This window comes from Frieseomelitta varia, unplaced genomic scaffold, assembly GCF_011392965.1.
Source record: "Frieseomelitta varia isolate USP_RPSP 00005682 unplaced genomic scaffold, Fvar_1.2 scaffold_628, whole genome shotgun sequence".
Classification (NCBI taxonomy): domain Eukaryota; kingdom Metazoa; phylum Arthropoda; class Insecta; order Hymenoptera; family Apidae; genus Frieseomelitta; species Frieseomelitta varia.
The window spans coordinates 26,153-48,265 of record NW_025110399.1 but is presented as its reverse complement, the minus strand read 5'-3'; the positions used below and the strand labels follow the sequence as shown (position 1 = coordinate 48,265).

Here is a 22,113-nt window from a genome sequence, read left to right as displayed (position 1 = left end):
GTCTAATTAGGATAATACAATCGCCAAAGTTCACAATTCATTTCGCTAAATTAGGTTTTTTCGCAAATGAAAATTTCATAATTTTTGTTTTACGGGATAAGAAACACTAGCGCCGCGTTGTGGCAGACCGGTGGAACTAAACTCTCTATACCATGTAAGGGTAATTAATTTTAATCTTTCACGTTATTAATTTGCATTCCCGCGCACATATTTCAAAGATAATGCTATCAGTTACGTTCGCAAACAAATTTGAATCTAATATTCACTATATTTTGCGCAAAATTATGCACTCACTACTGGTATTACTACTAACGTAAACGAAATAGAAACATTCTTTATATACGTAAACTATACATAAACAAAACATAAAACGCAAGCTTAGGGTCTCTACAATCAAAGGCGCAACCATAATAGTTCACAAGTGATTCCTCGTAATTCATGTCTTTTCGTAATTTGTGAAAAATCTGTCACCTGTCAGTTTATTGTAGTAACCACCATGTCCATTTTGTACTGTTACACCTCCAAAATTAATATCAACATCAGCTACACAATCGTCCGGTCAAAGAGTACGTTTCCGGTAGATTGACATAAAACATTTAAATATTGTAAACCAATAGTCTTTTTTATTATCACCATGAAGGTTATAATCATGTTTACTTTTTTATAGAGATGTATAAATAGACTATACGTTAGAATTAAATATACATTCCTTGATTATCATTTATAGAAACAAGTATCCATTTTTGCTTTGTAATAATTTTTATTAAAAGTTACTCAAGTGACGAAGTTCTTATTATTTGGTAGTATTGAAATTACCTTTATAATCGCTACATTATAGGTGACTGTGGCGCTATCTATTGGTAACTCAGAAGTATTAAAAACAGAATTTTTTTCTTTTTTTCTTGGAAAAACCTGTGTGTAAAAAGTTGAATTTTTTTTTTGTAGATCAAAGGATGTCCTTCTTACACACTGTCGCTTTCCTTGTCTAGCATTATTAGACAAGAAGAGCAAAAACGTGCGACAGGGACAGACATATTTGGACTCTAGACAAAGAGAGCAGCAGCGTGCGATAAGGATAACAATATAAATTAGTGCCGTTACCTATCCTAGGAGTGATCCACACGGTGCATGCTTAAATTCGAGACATTATGTGTTAACCAATAGTATCTTCTCTATCGGATCATTCTGTTTTCTGTGAACATTTGTTGATCGTGTGTCATGTATATAAGTTGGGTTATCTAACTATGTAAAAGATTTGTTATTTTAAAAAATATCGATTTGGAATTTCACGCTAAAAGAGAGAACGAAATTATATACACATTATGTATTACGATTGTGGCGTACAAAAAATATTAGTAGACATACATATGTAAACATTTGATAACGATAACGCAATTTAATACAGTAATTTTTAAAGTTTGAAAATAAATTTTAAAACAATGGATCGAAGTCCAGTTTTAAAACGACCTAAACCAACTGATAGTGAAGAAGAATTATTTCGTATGCAAGAAGAATTTCTAAAAAATAAACAGCAACCGTCAACTAAAGTGATCAAATTAACTAATTTGAAAGAATCTGAAAAATCTTTGAATGCTGCTTCTACCAACAGCCAAACAAGTTCTAACAGAGTTAGGTCAAGATTTTCTGAGTTAAGAAAATTGAAAACTCAAGAGAGGGTTTCTACTTCTCAAACTAGCGGTGATGTTATAAATCCTGCAATAAAAGAAGTTGAAAAAAATCTCAACTTTGGAATAAAGGATTCTGTTCAAAATATAGAAATAGCACCCTCAAAGATAATATTAGGAAACATCATTGAGAAGAAACATGATGCATACAACTATGAATTTCATAAAAAGAAATTTATTTGTTCTAATACTGGTTTCCCTGAAGTATTTGTTTCTAAACATATGGTATTTACATATCTTATAATGTAATGAAAGATGTAATGGAAATATTCTAAAATACATTAAGTATCTAAATGTTTTTGTTACTTTTTCAGAAAAATGATAAAAATGAAAGTTTATTTATGCAAGAAATTTCTATTGAAAGTAATAGCAAAATAGAAAAATCTCTGAGCTTTGGACCTTTGTGTAACACTGATAGTGTTATCGTAGAAGGACCTTCGGCTAATGAAATACATAAAGAAAATTTGGAACGGATGAGTCAGGAAGATATTCTTAAAGAAAAAAGTGAACTTGAGATGACTTTAAAGCCAGAACTAATACAATTTTTAAAAGATAGAAGAAATAAGAAACAAAATACAAATAAGAGTCTTGAAGATAAAAGATTAAATACTGAGAAACAAGATCAAAATGTAAACTCTACAAACGTAGAAAACTTAATTACTGAAGATGTTTCTAACAAATGTGATAAAGATTCACTCAAAAATAATGATGTTTCACCAATGCAAGATACAGTAGAAACAGATATACCCAAACCTCCCAAAGAATTAATGGAACAAGCTAAAGAGAAAGGTTGGATGCATATGGATTCTCTTGAAGTTGAAAAATTTAAATGGATGGAAAATATACCTCCAGAAAACAAAGATGAACCTGTTCTAAATGAGCCATACAGTGCTCGTTTTGACTTTAATGGTAAATTTTCAAATATCAATGCACAATATGCAATAGAACACATTTAAATATGATCTTTTTTTAATAGGTGTATTATTACCATATAAAGATAATAATGTACCTATTGAAAAAGGGCTTCATCATCATGGAGAAGAACCTGATCGTCCTGGTTATTCTCTACAAGAATTACTACAACTTAGTCGTTCATCAGTACAACAGCAACGCTGTACAGCTCTTACAACATTAGCAAATATATTAGAAAAAAGTCGCAACGGCTGGTATGATAAAGTGTTACAACCTGCACCTTTGGTTGCATTAAGTCAGATAAATTTTTTAATATTATTAAGATTTTCTTTGGATGATACATCAGCGGCTGTGATTACAGCAACTTTACAAGCGCTTAGAATTTTCTTATATAGCGAAGCGGATGAAGTCTGTTTGGATAGACTATATGGTTTTCAAAATTATAAAGAACCTGTTTTAGCAACACCAAAAACTGATGTTGATGATATAAATGATTTAAAAGATCATGAACTAGCGCAATTAGATGCGGTTGCTGCCCTATTAAGAACTGATATACTGTTAAGGATCAGGTATATACTGTTAATGAATTTTTAATAAATTTAAAAATGCTGTGAAAAATTTAATTTAAAATCCAATTAAAATTATAGCTATATTTTGAGTAAAATACGACCACCGCCTGTTGCTGTGACTTGTGCATTGGAGATTTTAATTAGACTTGTAAGACATTCGCCTATTACCGTTGTAAAAATAACAAATACACCAAATTTATTGAAGACTATAATTGAACATTTTATGCCATTGTCTACGGATGCATTAGGTTTATATATTTGATTTCACTATCATGAAATATCTTATATTTAAATATAATGATATTAAATTAATACATCTTTTATACTTACAGCAATGACAGATACTATAAATAATGTTTATGGAGTTCCAGTGGTAGCTGCAATCAGATTTTGTCGTATACTACTTTGTTATGGAGGAAAACCTGTTGCTCAAAAATTAAATAATCTTAAAATTATGCAGCGTATTATATCTTACGGCAGTTGCGATGCAGGGTAATTTTTTATTATAATTTAACGTAAATATTTTTTGAATACATATAAATAATTTTTTAATAGGAAATCATAATATATATATATATATATTTTTTATATTACATATATATATATATATTAATTTTTTAATAGGAAATCAAGTTATAATCTTATTATCGAAAATTTACGATTATGGAGAACATTACTATTGTATGAAGATGCAATGGATAGTTTAACAGGAGCACAATTATTTCTTGTGTCACAGTTACAACTTCTGTTAAGTAATCACGATATTCAAAACGCATCTGAACTCTCCTGTGAATATGCAGCAGCTTTAATTGCTGTTGCAAGTTGTCTGACACCTCTAAAAGCAAATATATCGATTTTACTATCCAAATGGAATACACAATTATTATCTTTAAATAATGTCACGGTATGTAAAGTCGAAGTATTTTATATTACAAATATACGAAAAATATACATATATTTTTAATATATGATATATGTATATAAAATAATTATATATTATATACATAAAAAATTGTTTTCATAGTGGAGTAAAACGAAACTTATCGCCGAAACATTACTAGCGGTTAGTGATAATGCGACAAAAACATTGAACATATCTCGATCACAAGTATTTTCTAATCTTAAGTAAGTAGAAGCTAAACATTTTAAAAATTATATTACATTAAAATCTAATTATAATAATTCTTAATACTTTAATTTTTACAGTTCTACGTCAAATTTGCTAAGTGACTGTTCTTTAGCTCTTGAACGCGAGCCTTCTGCGTTGCCTCATCTAGGAGTATTAATGTATAACGGACAAGTGCAACCTATTGTGTCTCAACAATCTTGTATGCCATTTCTTGCAACGATTTTAAATGTATTTATTGACCATTCTTTCGTAGAAGAGCTTCAGGCAGTGCTTAATCTTCCACAAGTTTATAAGTATTTAAAGAGACTAGTAACAACAGATTGGTGCTTAGAAAAGTCATGGTATACAAGATCTGAATTATCTTTTTTAGTTGCTATAGTAAATGCATCTTCTCTTGTGAAAGATAAATTAGATAATAAGACAATGCATATTATTTGGAAAATTGCCATCAAACTTGTATCGTCTTTACCTGCCGATTGCCCTTCTGATGTAAAAAAGATGCTCAGGATTTCATTGGCAGAAGAGAAATTAAATTTAGAAATAGTAACGAGTGAATTAGAAACGTTAAATTTGAACTCAAATATCGAAAATATTAAATTGAACTTAAGTCGCAACGTATCTAATTTGTATGAACGATATATAGCATTAAATGGAACATGGGATCAAGCGGCAATGCCTAAAGATTGGCTTTATTTACCCGTCGTACATATTTATACAAAATGTAGAAATAATAAAATGTGTAATGATGATGATAAAGCTGCCATCTTAGCCGTACTGAGTTTAGAAGTAGTACTACCAGACTTGGTTGAAAAATTATCACAAAACTTGAGATTTAGTAGATTGGTACTTATATACCTGTGCGAGACGTTGTATTTAAGTAACGATGTTTCTGCTTTGCTTACTAAAGCGATGACAACTTTATTAAAAAATAATTACAAGAAGCTTAATTTTACAATAAATTTGCCGGGACTCAATTCTTTTACTGATTTGTTTACTGCGATGTGCGAACATTTTTGTTCAACATCCTATGGTGATTATGGTTTTTCAATGACCCTATTGGTACCAATTGCACAAAGGCACAATGTTCATTATAGAAAATTGTTGTGGTCGGAACATGTAGGTTTGCTTCGATATGTTAAATTACCATTAGAACAATTAGTTATTCCATTAAAAGAATATCTTTATCCCCCTGAGGAAGATATATCTTTAATAGAAAGTTATATGACAGTGCTCATTAGGGGAATTATTAAACAAAGCTGGTGTCCTATTCCTTATACAATTGCATTACATCATTCTGCTATGTATTTGAAACAGTCAAACAAATTAGCAATACGAATGAGAACCCAATTAGAAAAGATATTTGATAAAGTTTTAGCTAGTCTTTTGTTAAATTATCAACCGCCCACATTTTAAAATTTATGTACAATTATAGATTTTAATAAGAAAATATGGATTGCTTATATGTAGCAGCAGTAAATTTTACTGTTATTAATAATTATTTAAAGTTAACAAATATGTGTACAACAATTTGCGACATATGTTCGTCAATGTATTTTATAATTATTATGTAAACAGTATTAAATCAATTAAAGGATTAAATTTATTTTGGTTTAAAAATGTACAGATCTCAGTATCAATTAAACAATTAACAATGTGAATGAGAACAGTAGAAATAAACAATTAATCATGTGAATGAAGAATAGGAACAATCTGTGCTTACATTTACAAAAAGCATAGAGGCACTGTTTGGTCACTTTCGCTGATTTCCCAAATTTTCAATGAATATAATTAAGAAAGTATAAGTGATAAAATCATGGTTCGTTGAGAATTTATAATTTACAATGTTCATTTGTGTATCTATATGGCCATGCAATGTGTATATAATTGTATATTAAGATATATATCCATTTGTAAATTATTATTTATGATTAGTGATTTCATTCATTTGTCTTCTGATTGCAGATTTATTGTGCGAAAGTTTAAGCAATGTAATTATCACGTAAACGACAATTCATAGAATTAAAGTGAAAATTACACGTCAGTAACAAAATTATGTAAACTGCAAAGAATAACAATTGTGATAAAATTACACGACTGTGAAAAAATATATTTTTCATGACTTCTCTAAATTTTCTTGATTTTATACTGGAAACATGTCTTAAGTTTCTTAAAAATGAAATGTTATGAAATTCGTGGAACACAATAGGCATATATAAGTACAATAATTGTGACGGTAATTATACAATAATGTCAATAGTTTAACATGCCTTAAATGGCACGGTAATAACGATTACGTGCTGTTTTAAATAAATTTCGTGTACAAGCACATTAAATTGCATAAAATTTTTTTATGAAATGTAGCTGACAAATGAAAAAAAGTTAATATCTTCGAAACAGTTTATAATCAATCAATGATATACTTCAGAATTTATGTTAAACTTTCATTATATTAGTAACAGTATAACAGTATATTTTTGTTTGGTCTGCGCATTTTTTTTTTTTTTATACAATTTAAATAATGTATTGTAAACGAATTTGTATTCGAACAGTTTATCATTTGCAATTTTATTATTGTAAATATTAACATATTTCCATTTCTTTTTTTATGTATTAATATGTATACTATCTACATTAACAATATTTTGTATTATTTGCATGTGTAATATTTTGTATTACTTGTAATGTGGGAGCATAGTTGTGGGAGCCTTCAAATTTATCCACTTTAATTTGCAAGGTTTCGTAAAAATATTGCGAAATTTCGTTTCGATAACATTTTTAGACTGTCGATAATATTTGTATTTCTTAAGTATATTAAATAAATATTTTCCCAATCTATTACAAAATGATTCGTCAAAAGAACTGTGTTCCTTAATATATAACATATAAATATAATCTCAAAATACACCGTTTTTTATTTAAATTATAAAACAAGGTACGTTATGTTCTATTTCCTACATTATGACAATCATGTACACATTTATGCTCCCGATATACATATGTACGTATATACAAATTCGTTTCTCGTTATAGAAAAATAGGAGGATGAGATTACATTTGAATTACATTAAAGAAACGGATCCACCGTTCGATTACATATGTATCTATAAATCGTTAAGGGACTTAAAGGAATCGTTACAATGCTTTTTTTCCTCGTTAGGAGGTATTTCGTTATAGTTTCCTTGTTGGAAAACCTGATCGATATCGCATAGAAAAACGACTTTTCATTTCTTTTACACTGGTCAATATTTCCATAGAAATTGCCGAGAATGTTCATGCACGTCGAAGCCACGATAAAAGCTCAACGTGCACGTCGCAATTCAAATTTCAAACCGTGTCGTTCAAATCGAAAGAAAAACCCGCCACGCGGAGTCCCGGCTTCCCATTGGTCAACCAGCGGCGGTTAACTTCGTATCAATCGACAACAAGCCAATCACAATCGGCAAGAATCATGTTTCACGCGCAGTAAGAAACAATCGTCAGCCGTTTTCGTTACGTGATGGCTTTCATAACATTAACACCCACCGACTGCTAGGATTCTATGCCGAGTTTCCTATATGTTTCCCGGTCTACCGTAACCAACCGGCCCTCCACGCTTGAGCAGTCCAGCTCGATGCAATGCAACCTGGCGCCCCATTCACAGTGGCTCTGGTCGTCTTGGCGGTAGTATTTGATCTGCAGGCAAGTAGTCAGGTAGCCGGAGCCAAAGACACGCATCGCTATCGGTAATTCTTCACGATGGCCACGAGCGCTTGCCGTTATGCCTTTTGTGCTGTGATAAGCGCTGTAAGCACAGGCCGTCCCGTCCCGTGCACGTTCGATCGTTTCTACTTGTTTCCCTCCTATGCTCAGGGACCTAGAAATTTCAAAGTTATTATCTAGGTAAGGTTATCATTTTAACAAGTCGTTACCAAACTCTACCTTCGCATGATGAAATTCACAAATAAATACTCATTTTAAAAAGGGAAGAATTTACTGTCGCTGGGATAATTTCGAAAAGTAATATTTGATATTTCTTTGTGTCTCAATTTATGTAGTTGATCAATGTGAATGTGGCTTCTGAGCAATTTATTAAATATTATAATGTTAATATAGGTGATCTGGAAGCCATTGCTAGTTTCATTTAAAAATGGAAAAAAATCGTAAAAAAAGTACGTTATATTCCTTCGAATAAAATGGTCGATAATTCCGCAATTAATTATTATTAAAGATCATATTTTGGTTATCAGAATAAACTGTTTGAATGTTGAGGATATAATATCTATGTAAAATTTATTTAAGTTTATTATAATGTGCACAAGTTATTCATTTCAGACTATTTGAATCGCACACGCAGTGGCAAAACTTCATTTCCTCCATTATCTTTATGAAATGAATATCTCGTTTTTATGAAGTCTCGTACGGTAATCGCCTTAGAAATATTCATGAATTTGTTCGTCGGCTCGTAACGATTACTCGATGCATATTACAATATCATTTGGATGTTACCGTAAGTAACTAAGCAATTTACAATTCAAGTTATCAGTTTGCTTCTTACACTCTTCTCAATCTGCATTTTAATCTACATCGTTGAATCTTTTCAATTTTCTTTTAAATGAACTTGTGTTCCCTAAACCGTAGGTTGTAACTCGTGAAAGAAAGAGAGAGCAAGAAAGAAACAAAGAAAGAGAAATGATCGTTAGGTCTCGCAGAAAAAAGAGAAGCAAACGGAAGGTTCGGGTTTCAATGTTTTGATGCACGGAACGGTTTGAAAGTCTAACCGAAAGGTTAATCGAATCGGACGCTCTTTAGTTTCAATTGTACCCATGCATCGAAGCAAGTCTGTGACTCACGATCGCAAATCGATAGATAGGATTCATGTCGGCGATGTTACAGAATCGTGCCTCAAATTCATTTGCATCTTCAGTTCGGCTAGTATTCGAGTGTATTCTGAATCTCGTTTCCTGTCTCTATTGTGCACCATCTGGCACGTATCGCGGAGCGACAGTCATTTACAAAATAGTCGCGACATCCCGACAAGTTGCAAATTGTTGAATTTTAACTTCGTTCCCCTCCTTGCCATTTTTCATACTCGTAACGATTCCCATTGTAGAATGTGCATCATAAAGAATAAACAGTTAAATAGATTAATCGTGTAAAGGGTTAAAATTAGAATACAAGAGGGAAAGATTGAACTGATGACTGATTGAAATGTTATTTTATTCAGTTTCGTGTGTTTTATTAGATATATCCTGTTTCGTGTTTTATTCATGAAATTTATGAAATTTGTAGAATTTTGATTTCTAAAATGGTTTCTGATACAAGCGTCGCCGCTGTAAAATTCTCAATATCGCCAGTTCAACTTCATCGTTTCACGAATTTATGTTCGCATTTTTGTCTTTAGTTTCAACGCATTTCATCCTATCTATTTTCATTTATGAATGAACGTAAGCGTACAGTTTCGACGAAGTTACGAATAAAAGGGAATGCTATTTCAAATGTCCATTAAACGTTTCTTTAACTTTGAATGTCAAGTACATCCCCGGCACGTAGAAAATGCATTTTTTATCAGATAAATTTTCACTAGTCCCAAGGATAAATATGCGAATTCGTACGATGCACGTTCAAACATTAATGCGTCCTGCATAACTTGTAATGCAACTTGGCTACACTTCAAGCGTTATCACACATCGCGTATATTTTTAGTGTTTTGCAGAAGCAAATGAACCCTACGCATATCAATGTCGAGCATCACTCACGTGTTAGAAATGAGTTCTCGTGACGCAAAAGCATAATTATTTGGTAATGCGAGACGTTGCCTGCTGTTTAAAATCGCTCGAATCATAGTCCTTAATATAGCGTTCCGCGAAAAAGAAAACTGGAGCGTAATATGCCTCCTTGCTTTCTTTATTATATATCTGGGGGAAAAAAAAGGAAGAGGGTAGGAAATTTAAATGTAAATTTATTTTAATATTCTAATATTTTAGACATGATGATTCACGTCACATGGGATTTTCCAACCTTTTTCAAGAGGACTGTGACATTGACTTTGAGAACGTGTTCATGTAAAATTTTCTCCCGTAAGTAAATCTGATTGGGAAACAACCTAAATCGTGCGTCGTAGTTAAGTTTTAAAAATTAAACGGCGATGCTGCTTTTGTCGTTGTAATTTTTTCGTTTATTTCAGTTGGGCATACAGAGAAAATCACGCGAGTTATTCAATTTGAAACCCATGAAATATAGCTCGATATGCTGCTTGGTAATGCACAACAATAAAACGCAGAAGGCGAAGTTATGACCGTTGGCTCTGCAGCTTTCGCTGAAGCGGATGGCAACTAAATTGGATTAAATTATATCTACAAAACAACAATCGATGAATCGCTAGTTGGTTGAGAGGACCGTTCTTTCGGGTCAATAGGTGTGCATATTGTTCAAGCTAGTTTCATTTCGTCTGACGTACTTCGTATACTTCACGTTGTTCCGTGTATTTTCTGCATTTATCTGCGAAACATTTTTTTCCAATTGCTGCAATTTCCCTGTTTCTCCGAGCAAACGCACGGCTCGCATTTACTCGCTGTTCCCTCGACTTGCATTCAAAAAAATTTTCGTTCAAATGCGAGCTATCACCGCACGCAGTAGATGGAACATTATACATCGACAAAGAACACGTAATATTCGTGAAATGAAAAGTTTTCCTCTATGACATATAATTCATTCGTCAATCGAAAACATAGAATAAATTGTTATCGAAGTTGTTATAAAAATTGTCACTGCCGTACGATTTAAAGGAAAAAAAATTCAAGTTCTCAAATACGTGTATACACTCTCCTCTTCCTTTTATCGCTGCTGCGTAACCAGAATGAAATTCACGTATGTTTTTCAAGAGCAAAACAAACAGAGAACGTGCAGTTTTAAAGGAACTCGCAGTAAGAGGGAAATTCAGTTTTCCAATAATGTAGTTTCCAATATTGTATCCAACTTTTCCCCACTGCGACTTGACATTTTCAACATTTTCACCAAACGGAAGGGTAGTTCAAATACACGATCCGCGATCTCGAATCACGATTGCGATATTCAAAGCGAAGTCCGCATTTTCGGAGGTGCAGTGAAGCACAAACTGGCGTTCATTTTCGCGTCGCGCGGAATTCAGCGATCGTTCAAGTAAATACGTTCGCCGTCGAGATGCTCAAAGGCGCTCTCCTTAAACATTTGAACGATCCCAGCAGGCTGTCTAAGCTCGTGACGAATTCGTAAAATCGGGATTCATAGTCAGCGGGGCACGTCGCCTCTCGACCTTGCTCGCACAGAGCCGAAGCATGCACTTGCATTGCAAAAGTAAGAACCACTGGAGGATCTTTTGGGGGCAATGCATTCAGGATTGCCGTCGACGTCGATCAATCGCACGCCGCGGAATCGTTTCAACGAAATAGCCGACGGATGTACCGATACGATACAGAACGCTCGATACAGATACACCTTGAAAGAAAGCTTCCCGACGGTAAATTACGAATAATACTTGAAGGCGTACAAGCACACGGTTCGAATCGATACGATTCTATCGTCGTATCGTGAAAAATGTAACAAATCCTGAAATCGTAAGCAACGTCGACCCCTCTGTTTCTCATCCCCCTTTTTCTCGACTCGAACGTGCAACGTCTAATTCTCTCCGATTAATCTCTCTCGGGACTCTTTTTGTCTGGAAACAACGGCCTGCTGTACGCTGCTCTTTTTTAATTCAAAAGAAAAAGAGTCGTGTCTCTGCGAGACTAATTCTCGCTTTTCACCAAAGAAAGCTTCTTCTCGCAGAAAGAGAGACAAGAGCTGGATATTGTAAATGATTTTTGATGTTCGTGGGAGTTGAGAATGTAAGAATGTTTGACTGTTGTTCGAGCAATTCTCAGCGAAAGTTAAGAAAGATCTTTAATTAAGATTGAACTATTCGCTATCTGTAATTTCAGGATCCTTCGTCTTTCGAACGAACTTCTTCGAATTACTATTGCAGGTTTCAATAGTATTTAATACTTTGAATAAATTTTGGGACCACGGATAAATAATAATGAGATCACAATACATTTGGCAAATGAGACAAAAGAGACGTAAACACTCTAGCTGCGATTAAAAATTTCTTGGATGTATGAATGCTCAATGTTAACTTATTGAGAAAAAGAAATCTGTTTCATCAGCGATATTTAATGTTTCAGATAATGTTTTCATAACAATTCTTTTTAATAAGAACTGAGAGCGGTGTTTGTTTGAACATTTTATTGTTTGATAAAAATCTAATAACATTTGATGACAAGGGAAGATTAAGATGCTCACAGTTCTGAAAGTTAAATCCAGCGTTTGAATGTTAAGAGGTATAAAGACTTTATGTAGATATTTTTCTTCGTTAAAGATTACGATGTTACAAGCAGCCGCAAAATTTTTTCCAGTGACCACGAAACCTTGATAATCACCGAGATTTACTATCAGCAGAATTTCCTTGAGTCTTCTCCCGGATAAGAATCAAGGCGGCACGGTTTCAGGGGAAATGATCAACGACCGGTTGGTGATAAAGGTTGAAAAAGGAACGCGATAAGGGAAGAATTGGATTGATAGCGAGAGCAGCGAGGTAAAAAAAAATTCTCTCTTTCACTTAGGACATGCAACGGAGGACCGTTCTTCGTTTGATATTTCAACGACAAAGAGAAAAACCCCACTGTTCGTGATCGATTCGCCGATTTCAATGCACTCGACGAGTGCACTCATCGTACGTTAACTAATTTAGAATTTCGCGTGCAAGCGAAATTTCCCTCCGGACGAGACGAAATCGAACAGAATTTAGCCGGAGGTCTCTACTTTAATGACCGTGATGCCGTACTTGTTCGATCCTTAGACACGCAGTGAAGTTGCCCTGCTTTGCTACGGCGACGTCGATCGCGATATTTCACTGGAGTTCACCTTTTCTCTCTCTCTCTCTCTCTTTTTTTTTCCATCCTCAACGACGAAAAACAAAAAAAANAAAAAAAAAAAAAAAAAAGAAAAGAAAAAAGAGAAGAGAAAACGACGACAAGAGTAGTTCTGTCGTATTGAACGTAATTCCTCTGACAGGCTCTTCCGCTTTTCTATTCAGAGAACTCTCTCTTTGTTCGCCGTACGCCGAGAGTTTTCTTTCCCAATACATATATAGACCAATTTTCTTCGGTCCGCGGTATGAAACAAAGTGTTCGTTTAACGCTAGCTTAAGCTGGCATTGTGCATTTTGCGACCAGAATTAGAAGGTTACGTTGCATGCCTTCCTTCGAGATTTACAAACGGTCTGATTTAAAGTAGAACTCCCCGGCTCTCTTAGCCTTCCGCCCACGCCACGCGTTCTTTCCTATCGCAACTTCGATTAAATAAAGTCCAGGTATATTCCGTCAAGAGAGAGGGAAAGAAAGAGAAAAGAAAGGTTCGACTTTGATAGATTACGTGCAATCTCTTCGAGGGGAGTGTATATTTTCACTTTGCCAGCGCAGAGAACGTTTCCAACTTCGAGCGCGCTTCTAACACCATTCCAAACACGCCTCCGAGATGAGACTTTAATTAATTCGTCGAACTGTTTCGCGGTTATGAGGTTTACTAGTCGCGACCTAAATCGTTGGCATGACGTATTACTCGACCGTATTGGCTCTCCGACAATTGTCTCTGCTTTCTGCTGTTCCATTCGTGTACACCTATCATGTATAAGCTCATTGCACGTGCAGAGAGCAATTAATTCCATTCCGGTGTGATTGAACAGTTGAGCACAAGCTCGAACATTCGATCCCAGTATTGTTATCGATGCTACTGTCGAAAACGTTGATTGAAAAATAATTGTTGAGAGTTCATCAAAATTCTTTTTCGCGTGTTACATTAGTGTTCTTGCTTATTGGTAGAATTTATGCGACTTCGAAGAACCACGGGGAGAAAAGTAGGCCAATAAGCTTCCCAATCCTGGAACGTTTCCCTTGGTACTGTACCGTGGTTTACTAGCCATGTTTTCTCGTTTCGCTTTTATAGCCAGACGAAATATTATAGGCGTTTACATTGTACACACGTGTGTAGATTTTTCTAATCTGAGATCTCTGTATTTATGGTTATTTGGTTGAACTGTTTCAAAGCTATACATATGTACGTATGTCAAAATCTTTCTTACCTTCATTTTGAGTCTGTTTGAAAAATTATTCAAAGAGATGATGACAAAAACTTTTAACGCTGATTGGAGATATTTTTTTTTTAATTTTCAGACAGAAATAAAACGAACGAAAATGTACGATTTCTTTCAAGTTGCATCTGTCTTCAATAGTTTGCAAGATAATCGACTGCGTGCGCTTAAATCGATCAGACAGCACGAATTTCCGACGAGGAAGATTTCCAATTAGCAAATTTAATTGCCTGGTGCGAGAGAGAGAGAGAGAGAGAGAGAGAGAGAGAGAGAAAGGGAGAGAAGAATAGAAAAGACCAATGAGACGAAGCTTTTCTTTTAAAAGGCAATCTGTCTGTAAAACAAAAAGCCATTCACAATCCTGTATTTTTGGTCTTTTTACTTTCTCTCTGTCTCTCTCTGTTTTCTCCCTGTTTTCTCTTTCTCTTCTTCTTCTTCCATTCTTTCCTTTCCTGCTCTGTTCGCGAGATAAAGAGAAGAAGAACACAGTTTGAAATGGGGCGAGATCAAAGCGAGACCTTCGAAAAATGCTGGCATTTTTGTTTGTTCGAACGTGTGTACGTTTAGATAGGGACATTTGACGGAAGCCTGGTCCCCTGTGCAGCTGAAAATGCACAAAAAAGCCGAGGGAAAGAAAAGAGAAAAAGCGTGAACGCGTGACAGAAGTTCCGATAACTGGCTGACCAAAGAATATATACTGTTTAATCGAAACCTCTAAGCCCTGCAGACAGTTGCACTTTACGGAGGGACGCGGTTTTCTAACAAAGACGCGAAAATCGCTGACTCGCGTCAACGATAAATACAACACCCTCTGTTCAAACGCTTGCTCGCCACACTTTCCGGGGTCGCGTTGGGTGAATCGGGAATTCTTTGAGAACGCTCGCTGTAGCTGGCATTTTAACTTTAAAACCAAAATTTTTTAGCGAATCAAATGTAAAGTGTCGAATCTGGTTGCAGATAATTAAGTATTATCCTGAATGTTTAATTATCACGTGCTTGCGAGAGTTAAAAAAAAGAAAAAATATTTGTATCTCTTATCGTGCAACTTTGCTTGCGTGCCAATCGATCAGATACTAGGAAATATTCTTTATCTTTTTAACGCGTTCACAGTCCTGTGATTTATCTATGGAATAACGTAGATTCCCATTGGAAAACGTGTGGTTTTTATTTAAACGCTTGCCACTTGCCTTTAAATTTTTATTTGAATAATTTAAGAGTAAGAAATAATTCAATTGAGTACTGCGACGTGAGAGATAATTAATATTTCATGGGTGCTATAAAATTGTACTAAATTTATTTCATTTTAAATTATACATTTATTTATTTGTTACTTTCTCCATGTTTCAGAGAATACGCGTGGCTTTACAAATGTGGTTTGATGCACGCAATTATACAACGTGTCCGGTTGACGAGATTTACACATCGATTTTTCGGGACTATACGCTTTCGTCTCGGACTGTGAATATATATTAAAACATATGCATATTTCTGTGCAACCATAAAGATTTACAAATATATCTGGCGATAAAAATTTTTGTTGAAAAACGCGAGTAATGATAAGCGAGAACATCGTTTTATGTCACACATAATATGAATCTTTGTAATTTAAATGTTGAGAATAGGAATTATTCTCGAGTGGAAGTTCAAATTCGTAATTCAAATGAAATTCAGACAAAGTTGGAATGAAGTTCGAACAAGACGTTTGTTTAGCTCGTTTGGTATTTTCTTTTCTTTACTTTACTTTCTTTTTTTTTTTTGCATCAATTAGCCGATGTCATGGACCACATGGAAGTGTGCTGTTGTTCTAGTTCCACCAGTCTATAATACTTTTGAAAGTGGAATATTTTTTATTCCGCGACCCGGTTTCTTGGCCGTTATATGACGCTGTCAGACCAATGTGTCTTTACACCGCTAGATTCTTCTTCAATGCACCTACTTTATAAATAGAATATATGCTGTTTTCCTAGATACCTTTGCGAGGTGTGTCTTTTTTTATGGTTTAATTATTGTTCCAAATCGCACAGAATTTGTCAAAACAAATATTTTATAACAAATATAATTAACGATATTTTTCCTTTTCAGACAAATAATCTATGCCTCAGATTCAAATACAGCAAGTCTTAGAAATAGTTAATACATTAACAAAGCTTTATGCAAGCAAAAAAGCAAAATTTAAAATTTTGAAAGAAATGAAAGAAACGTGTGTTTTCAACTCCAAAACCAAATGCCAAACAATTTTGATTCATTATTGACCATAAAAATCACGTTTCACATTGCATTACAATTTTGGAATTATTATTTCCTATTCAGAGGAAAATATAAAATATGAAAAAGAATTTAAAAATCTTAAACTTCTGATGGAATACACTACAAAATTATCATTGTAGTCATCTAGGTAAGTAAATGAGGATTAAACTCGCTTCCCTTTGAAAAGTAAGAAATCTAATTTCTCGTGTCATTCCCTTGTAATCTTTAAACATAATCTATACGTATGATGATGACACCAAACACATTAAGAAACAATCCAATTAACAAGTTAAGAATTTAAATTGGTACATGTATGTAATAGGGCTTCTCAAATGGAGGAGCGGGCTTTGCGGTCGTCTGACTTATCAGTAACGTTACTACTGATCTTCGTACGCTGGTTTCGCTAGGTATAACGTACCATAACAGCCCCTTTTCCCGAGAATATCGCAACGTTCATGTGTTTCGCTACGTTTCACAAAAGTGAAACGGTGCGTACACTTACGTGACGACTTGCACGGGCTTTGCTACAGTTAACTTGAAACTTTCGATCGTTAAAACGCATTAGCTAGTCAGTCGACAAATCAATTATTAAGTATGCAACGCTATCGGTTCTTGCTTGCGCGCCGATGGAAATAATTAGAAAATTGGCTTCGTTCAATAATTAGACAGCTAGGTAGCGACGGATAATTTTTAATTTAATGTAAATTTAATCTTCAATGATTAACGAAGGAAATAAATATGAAAATTTTTACGAACGTGTCATCCATGTTGTGTTCAAACATTTTAAATGTTGCACGTCGTTCGTACAGTTGATCGATCGACTGATCGATTGTCGCACGACGCTCTTGAATTACCTCGAGTGGTAATGGAATTTTTAATTAGTGAAAATGTTTCTGCCGAACCGAAGTCAATGAATAAGTAATTTTTATCATGATTTCGTTTTATTTACGATATCCTCTGCATAATGTACAGTATCAATTAGCGATTCGAAACTGAGAAATGTAAATCACGCCGAGATTCTTGTTCGATGAGAATTCTGTGAATCATTTTGCAAATGTTTGACGAATTAAATAACAAAATCTATTAATAGATTGCACCTGTTCATGCGTATGTGGGAAATTTAAGGGCACGCAAATTTATCGAATGTATTTAATACGGGAAGAAGTATATAAAGCAATGTGCTGATATGAAAATTGTTTTTTTTAGGTTAGGTCTAGGTTAGGGAATTCCTGCTGTTACACGTGGATTGAACGCTAATAATAACGTTACACCGAGAGAAAGAAAGAAAGAGAGAAACAGATGAGAAAGGAGAAAACAACGGCAGAGTAAATTTTCAATCCATCAAATTGCAGCGTTAATTGGGGCAAGGAAAAATCGAAGTACGCGAAATTATTTTCAGAGCGGCTCTCTCTCTCAGTGCGGTGAATTTAAATTTATCCCCGTGTAGTATGGAAAGTACGCTCCTCGTCGTGCGGCGATGAAAAATAGTCGAGTGCAGACGCCGTTCGTGCAGATAACGTTGTTTTTTTCGGGGATTTTGTAAATAAGCTCTCTCTTGGGACCAACCCTTTTTCTGCATCGTTCGCGCAACCAGTGCTTTTCACACAGCAGCCGCTGTTCCGCGTTTATTCACGCCAGTCACGACACGATCGTTCAACGTTATCGAGTCGGGTTTTTCGTATCAAACAGAAACGAGGAGAAATTAAAGTTCTCGCCAGCGTGAACGTAACGCAGTTCGTAATCGACTTTCAAACGTTGAAAGTGTTATCGGGAATGCTGAACCTGAAGCGTAGAGCGGGAGAGAAGGGAAAAAAAATATACAGCCAGCGGCGCGATGTAAAACTTCTCGTAGCGATGTATCGACAGATCTCGCAGGCGTTTTTAACGTCTGGCAGTATCGTTCTCGACATTTCCAGAACGAACAAAGTTTTAAACGAAGTACTCTAATGTCGGTCAGTCAGGAGATGTTAGAATTCGCAAAAGTTCACCGCTGGTCTGAAATTGATTGAGAAACGAGAGACGCAGCTTTTCTTATTATTTTTCGTAGATTCAGTGTCTCTAAATTTTTATTCTCAGTTATATTGCATTTCGTGTGATAATTCGTTTTTTTTTTTTAGTCGGAAAATTGACAAAGTAATTGTACGTGAACATCTCGTGTAACGTTTTACCTTCCTCTCTACGCTGAATTCAAATGTCGACTGAATTTTAAATCATTTCCAGCAGCACGGATCTGGGGTTATAATAGTACAATAATTTATCATGGCAATTATAACATTTCCTATTTTCGATATTTCATCAAACCTCGAACGACATTTCCTGTTTTCGATATTTTATCAAACCTCGAACCATGCATGATCGTCAATAATGAAGGCATTCATTAATTAATTTATCGCCACGTAACGTTTACAATTTATGTCGCGTGATTCGGATTAATCAGATACACGACGAAAATTCAACACGAATTTTACACGACGAACGAAGATTGAAATGTAGATGGTATTCATGGAATAAATTTATCCATTTATCTTTTACCTAAGCAACGCATATTCTTTTCAAATTTTCAGATCATTTATTCATGAGAGGAAAAAATGAAATATTTTTCTTTCACCCAGGGAGTAATCGATAAGGAGCAATACGATATCAGGGGTGATATGAATATCGACTCGAAATGCTTTCTACTGGATGACAGAACCGGAGCCATGTACTCCGAAACAAAGAATAGAATATTTTTACAAATATTGGTAAACGCTGGAGGAGAAAATAGGAGAACCAATTTTGCATTGATCGTCAAACAATCTAGATAATTTGCGGGATCGAATGTAGCCAAGTCAACGATACAATTCTCGACGTTATTTTTTTTTGAAAATATATTATATTATATTATATTATATTATTATATTATATTATATTATATTATATTATTATATTATATTATATTATATTATATTATTATATTATATTATTATATTATATTATATTATATTATATTATATTATTATATTATTATATTATTATATTATATTATATTATATTATTATATTATATTATATTATATTATTATATTATATTATATTATATTATTATATTATATTATATTATATTATATATATTATATTATATTATATTAATTGGAATATTCTATTGTGAGTTTAGAGCAATGTCATTATAAATAAGAGGAACGTAGTAAATTTATCTAGTACATATATTAGTGTTTTTACATTTATGTAAAAACATTTTGAAATTTCATAAGGACAGTCGTGAAATATAGTCGTTACACAAGGTGAAAAAATTTCGAAATGTGTATTTTCATAAATGTACATATATGTATATATATATATTTTTTTTTCATAAATGTATTTTCTGCAGGTGTTCGAGTACTGCACATCACAGGACAATATTGTTAATTATATAAGGAGAGCATAATTCCTAATATAAATTCACAAATTATCGTCCGTGTTTTCTTCTCTTAACAACATGCGAGTTTAGAATCGAGTGTAGAATAATTTCGTGCATTATAAAAAGGAATGCAAGTTGCAGAAGATATTCTAAAGAACTCGAGAACTGCCTGGCACGGACGTTCATTTCTTCGCCGTCTAATCTACCATGGTTATTTCGATATTATCCACCGCGAAATCCGCGCTCGTTCGGCTAGCATAAGCAACACGCTGCCATATCGTAATTGCCAAGTAATTTTAGCCGCTGCATTCGTGTTACATTGCAACGGTTGATTTTCTTGCCGTGCGCGGCCGCTGTATAATATGTCAGTCAATATTTCAACCGTCCGTTTATGATTACTTTCGTTCCTTGACGTGTCTATTTCGTCGCGTATACCGGCGCATTTTCGATTTACGCGAGGCACACGATACATCCACGCTCGATCAAAATTATCGCCTCCAGTATTTGGCTTCCGCTCTCGAGACGATGAAATTTTTATTCGATTCTATCCTCGTTCTGGAGATCCAACTCCGAAACTTCGCGTAGAATGCATCTATGTTGCACGTACATATATACTATAGATGATCTCGAAAGGAAATTTCGAAACTCTGCAACTCCCTTTGATTCTGAATGATATCGAGATATTTTCTAAATTTAAGAGAAATGTGGGGTACATAGTTTCAAGTGTCACGTTGATGACGATTTCAAAACAATTTATTGCGTTCATTTGCAATTGTTTCGAAATTGTTCGATCATTTGGACGTTTGTACCGTCTTTTAAATTTCGGAAGTTTCCAAAATTTCGTCGTTCGAAACGATCTCCCCCCCCCCCCCCCATTAACACTTTCGCGCTTTCGGTCGTTTGGCAATCTTATTAAATGCTCGGCGAGCCGTGTGCAAACATCGGAAGCCAATTGTTCCAAGAGCATTACTCCGTACTCCTGAAGATCGTAATCGATTTGCAACTTCTACAGTCCGAGGCGGTACACGTAGGTGTATCGTTTCAGTAGGCGCGCGGTAACAGCTGGTCTACTCTCACCTCCTTTCCGACACAGTTGCACCCACGTACAACGTCGAGGCGTAACGTTTTATATCCCCTTTTCCCCTGTATCACCGGCACGGTAACCCCAATTTGTTTTCAGCTACCCCTAATTCGTAATACTTTTCGTTCGTACATCCATAAACATTTATTTCGCAAACATCCTTCGATTCTTCGGACAAAATGCTCGGACCGCTAGAAAAACTTAATCCATTACTTCCTGACGTGTTTCCAATCCCCTGGGGCGCATGAATTTCTTACAATTGTCCTAGTTGGTATTTTTTTCGTTCCTCTCCCTCCGATTACTACCGTCGAGGATCCCCTGGTTGTTGCAATCTATTATTATTATTATTATTTAATCAATATCAATTACTACTTTATTTAATCAATTCAGTATTGATTGTTGTCGGTATCGGATTATTATATTGTTTAATCAAATATTAATTATTATTACTATTTAATCTATATCATTTAGTCAAATATCAATTATTGTTATTATTTAATCTATATCATTTGGTCAAATTATATTACTATTTAATCTATATTATTTAGTCAAGTATCAATTATTGTTACTATTTAATCTATATTATTTAGTCAAATGTCAATTATTGTTATTATTTAATCTATATCATTTGGTCAAATTATATTACTATTTAATCTATATTATTTAGTCAAGTATCAATTATTGTTACTATTTAATCTATATTATTTAGTCAAATGTCAATTATTGTTATTATTTAATCTATATCATTTGGTCAAATTATATTACTATTTAATCTATATTATTTAGTCAAGTATCAATTATTGTTACTATTTAATCTATATTATTTAGTCAAATGTCAATTATTGTTATTATTTAATCTATATCATTTGGTCAAATTATATTACTATTTAATCTATATTATTTAGTCAAGTATCAATTATTGTTACTATTTAATCTATATTATTTAGTCAAAT

The 22,113-nt window shown here is 34.0% G+C and overlaps 2 protein-coding genes and 2 long non-coding RNA genes across 5 annotated transcripts in view; 3 read left to right on the top strand and 1 right to left on the bottom strand.

Annotated features, from left to right (window-relative positions):
* The first annotated feature begins 970 nt into the window (after window positions 1-970).
* Window positions 971-7,195, top strand: LOC122534699 (RNA polymerase II-associated protein 1). The gene is made up of 8 exons (XM_043665590.1): window positions 971-1,910; window positions 2,000-2,594; window positions 2,662-3,166; window positions 3,245-3,414; window positions 3,499-3,658; window positions 3,791-4,070; window positions 4,191-4,291; window positions 4,373-7,195. The coding sequence occupies exons 1-8, from the start codon at window positions 1,440-1,442 to the stop codon at window positions 5,706-5,708; spliced, it is 3,618 nt and encodes a 1,205-aa protein (XP_043521525.1). The 5' UTR covers window positions 971-1,439; the 3' UTR covers window positions 5,709-7,195.
* The window catches only part of LOC122534700 (CB1 cannabinoid receptor-interacting protein 1-like), an 18,561-nt gene continuing 3,357 nt past the window's right edge, over window positions 6,910-22,113 (bottom strand). Inside the window, exon 2 of the mRNA XM_043665591.1 lies at window positions 6,910-8,148. Coding sequence (XP_043521526.1) covers window positions 7,824-8,148 — 325 coding nt within the window. The 3' untranslated portion in view covers window positions 6,910-7,823. The remainder of the gene's footprint in view (window positions 8,149-22,113) is intronic.
* Window positions 10,262-10,689, top strand: LOC122534702. Its single transcript, XR_006307973.1, has 2 exons — window positions 10,262-10,351; window positions 10,459-10,689. It is a non-coding gene; the product is annotated as an uncharacterized LOC122534702 (long non-coding RNA).
* On the top strand, window positions 17,511-19,550 carry LOC122534701. 2 transcript variants are annotated; one of them, XR_006307972.1, is made up of 3 exons: window positions 17,511-17,601; window positions 17,890-18,062; window positions 19,296-19,550. It is a non-coding gene; the product is annotated as an uncharacterized LOC122534701 (long non-coding RNA). The 2 variants fall into 2 exon arrangements; XR_006307971.1 differs by having other exon boundaries at window positions 17,511-17,790.

Bases quoted from the DNA above. Each gene is read 5' to 3' on its own strand.
- LOC122534699 (XM_043665590.1), top strand. From the start codon at position 1,440: ATGGATCGAAGTCCAGTTTTAAAACGACCTAAACCAACTGATAGTGAA. The intron at 1,911-1,999 runs GTATTTACATAT...TTACTTTTTCAG, and splicing joins TATTTGTTTCTAAACATATG to AAAAATGATAAAAATGAAAG. The intron at 3,167-3,244 runs GTATATACTGTT...TTAAAATTATAG, and splicing joins GATATACTGTTAAGGATCAG to CTATATTTTGAGTAAAATAC.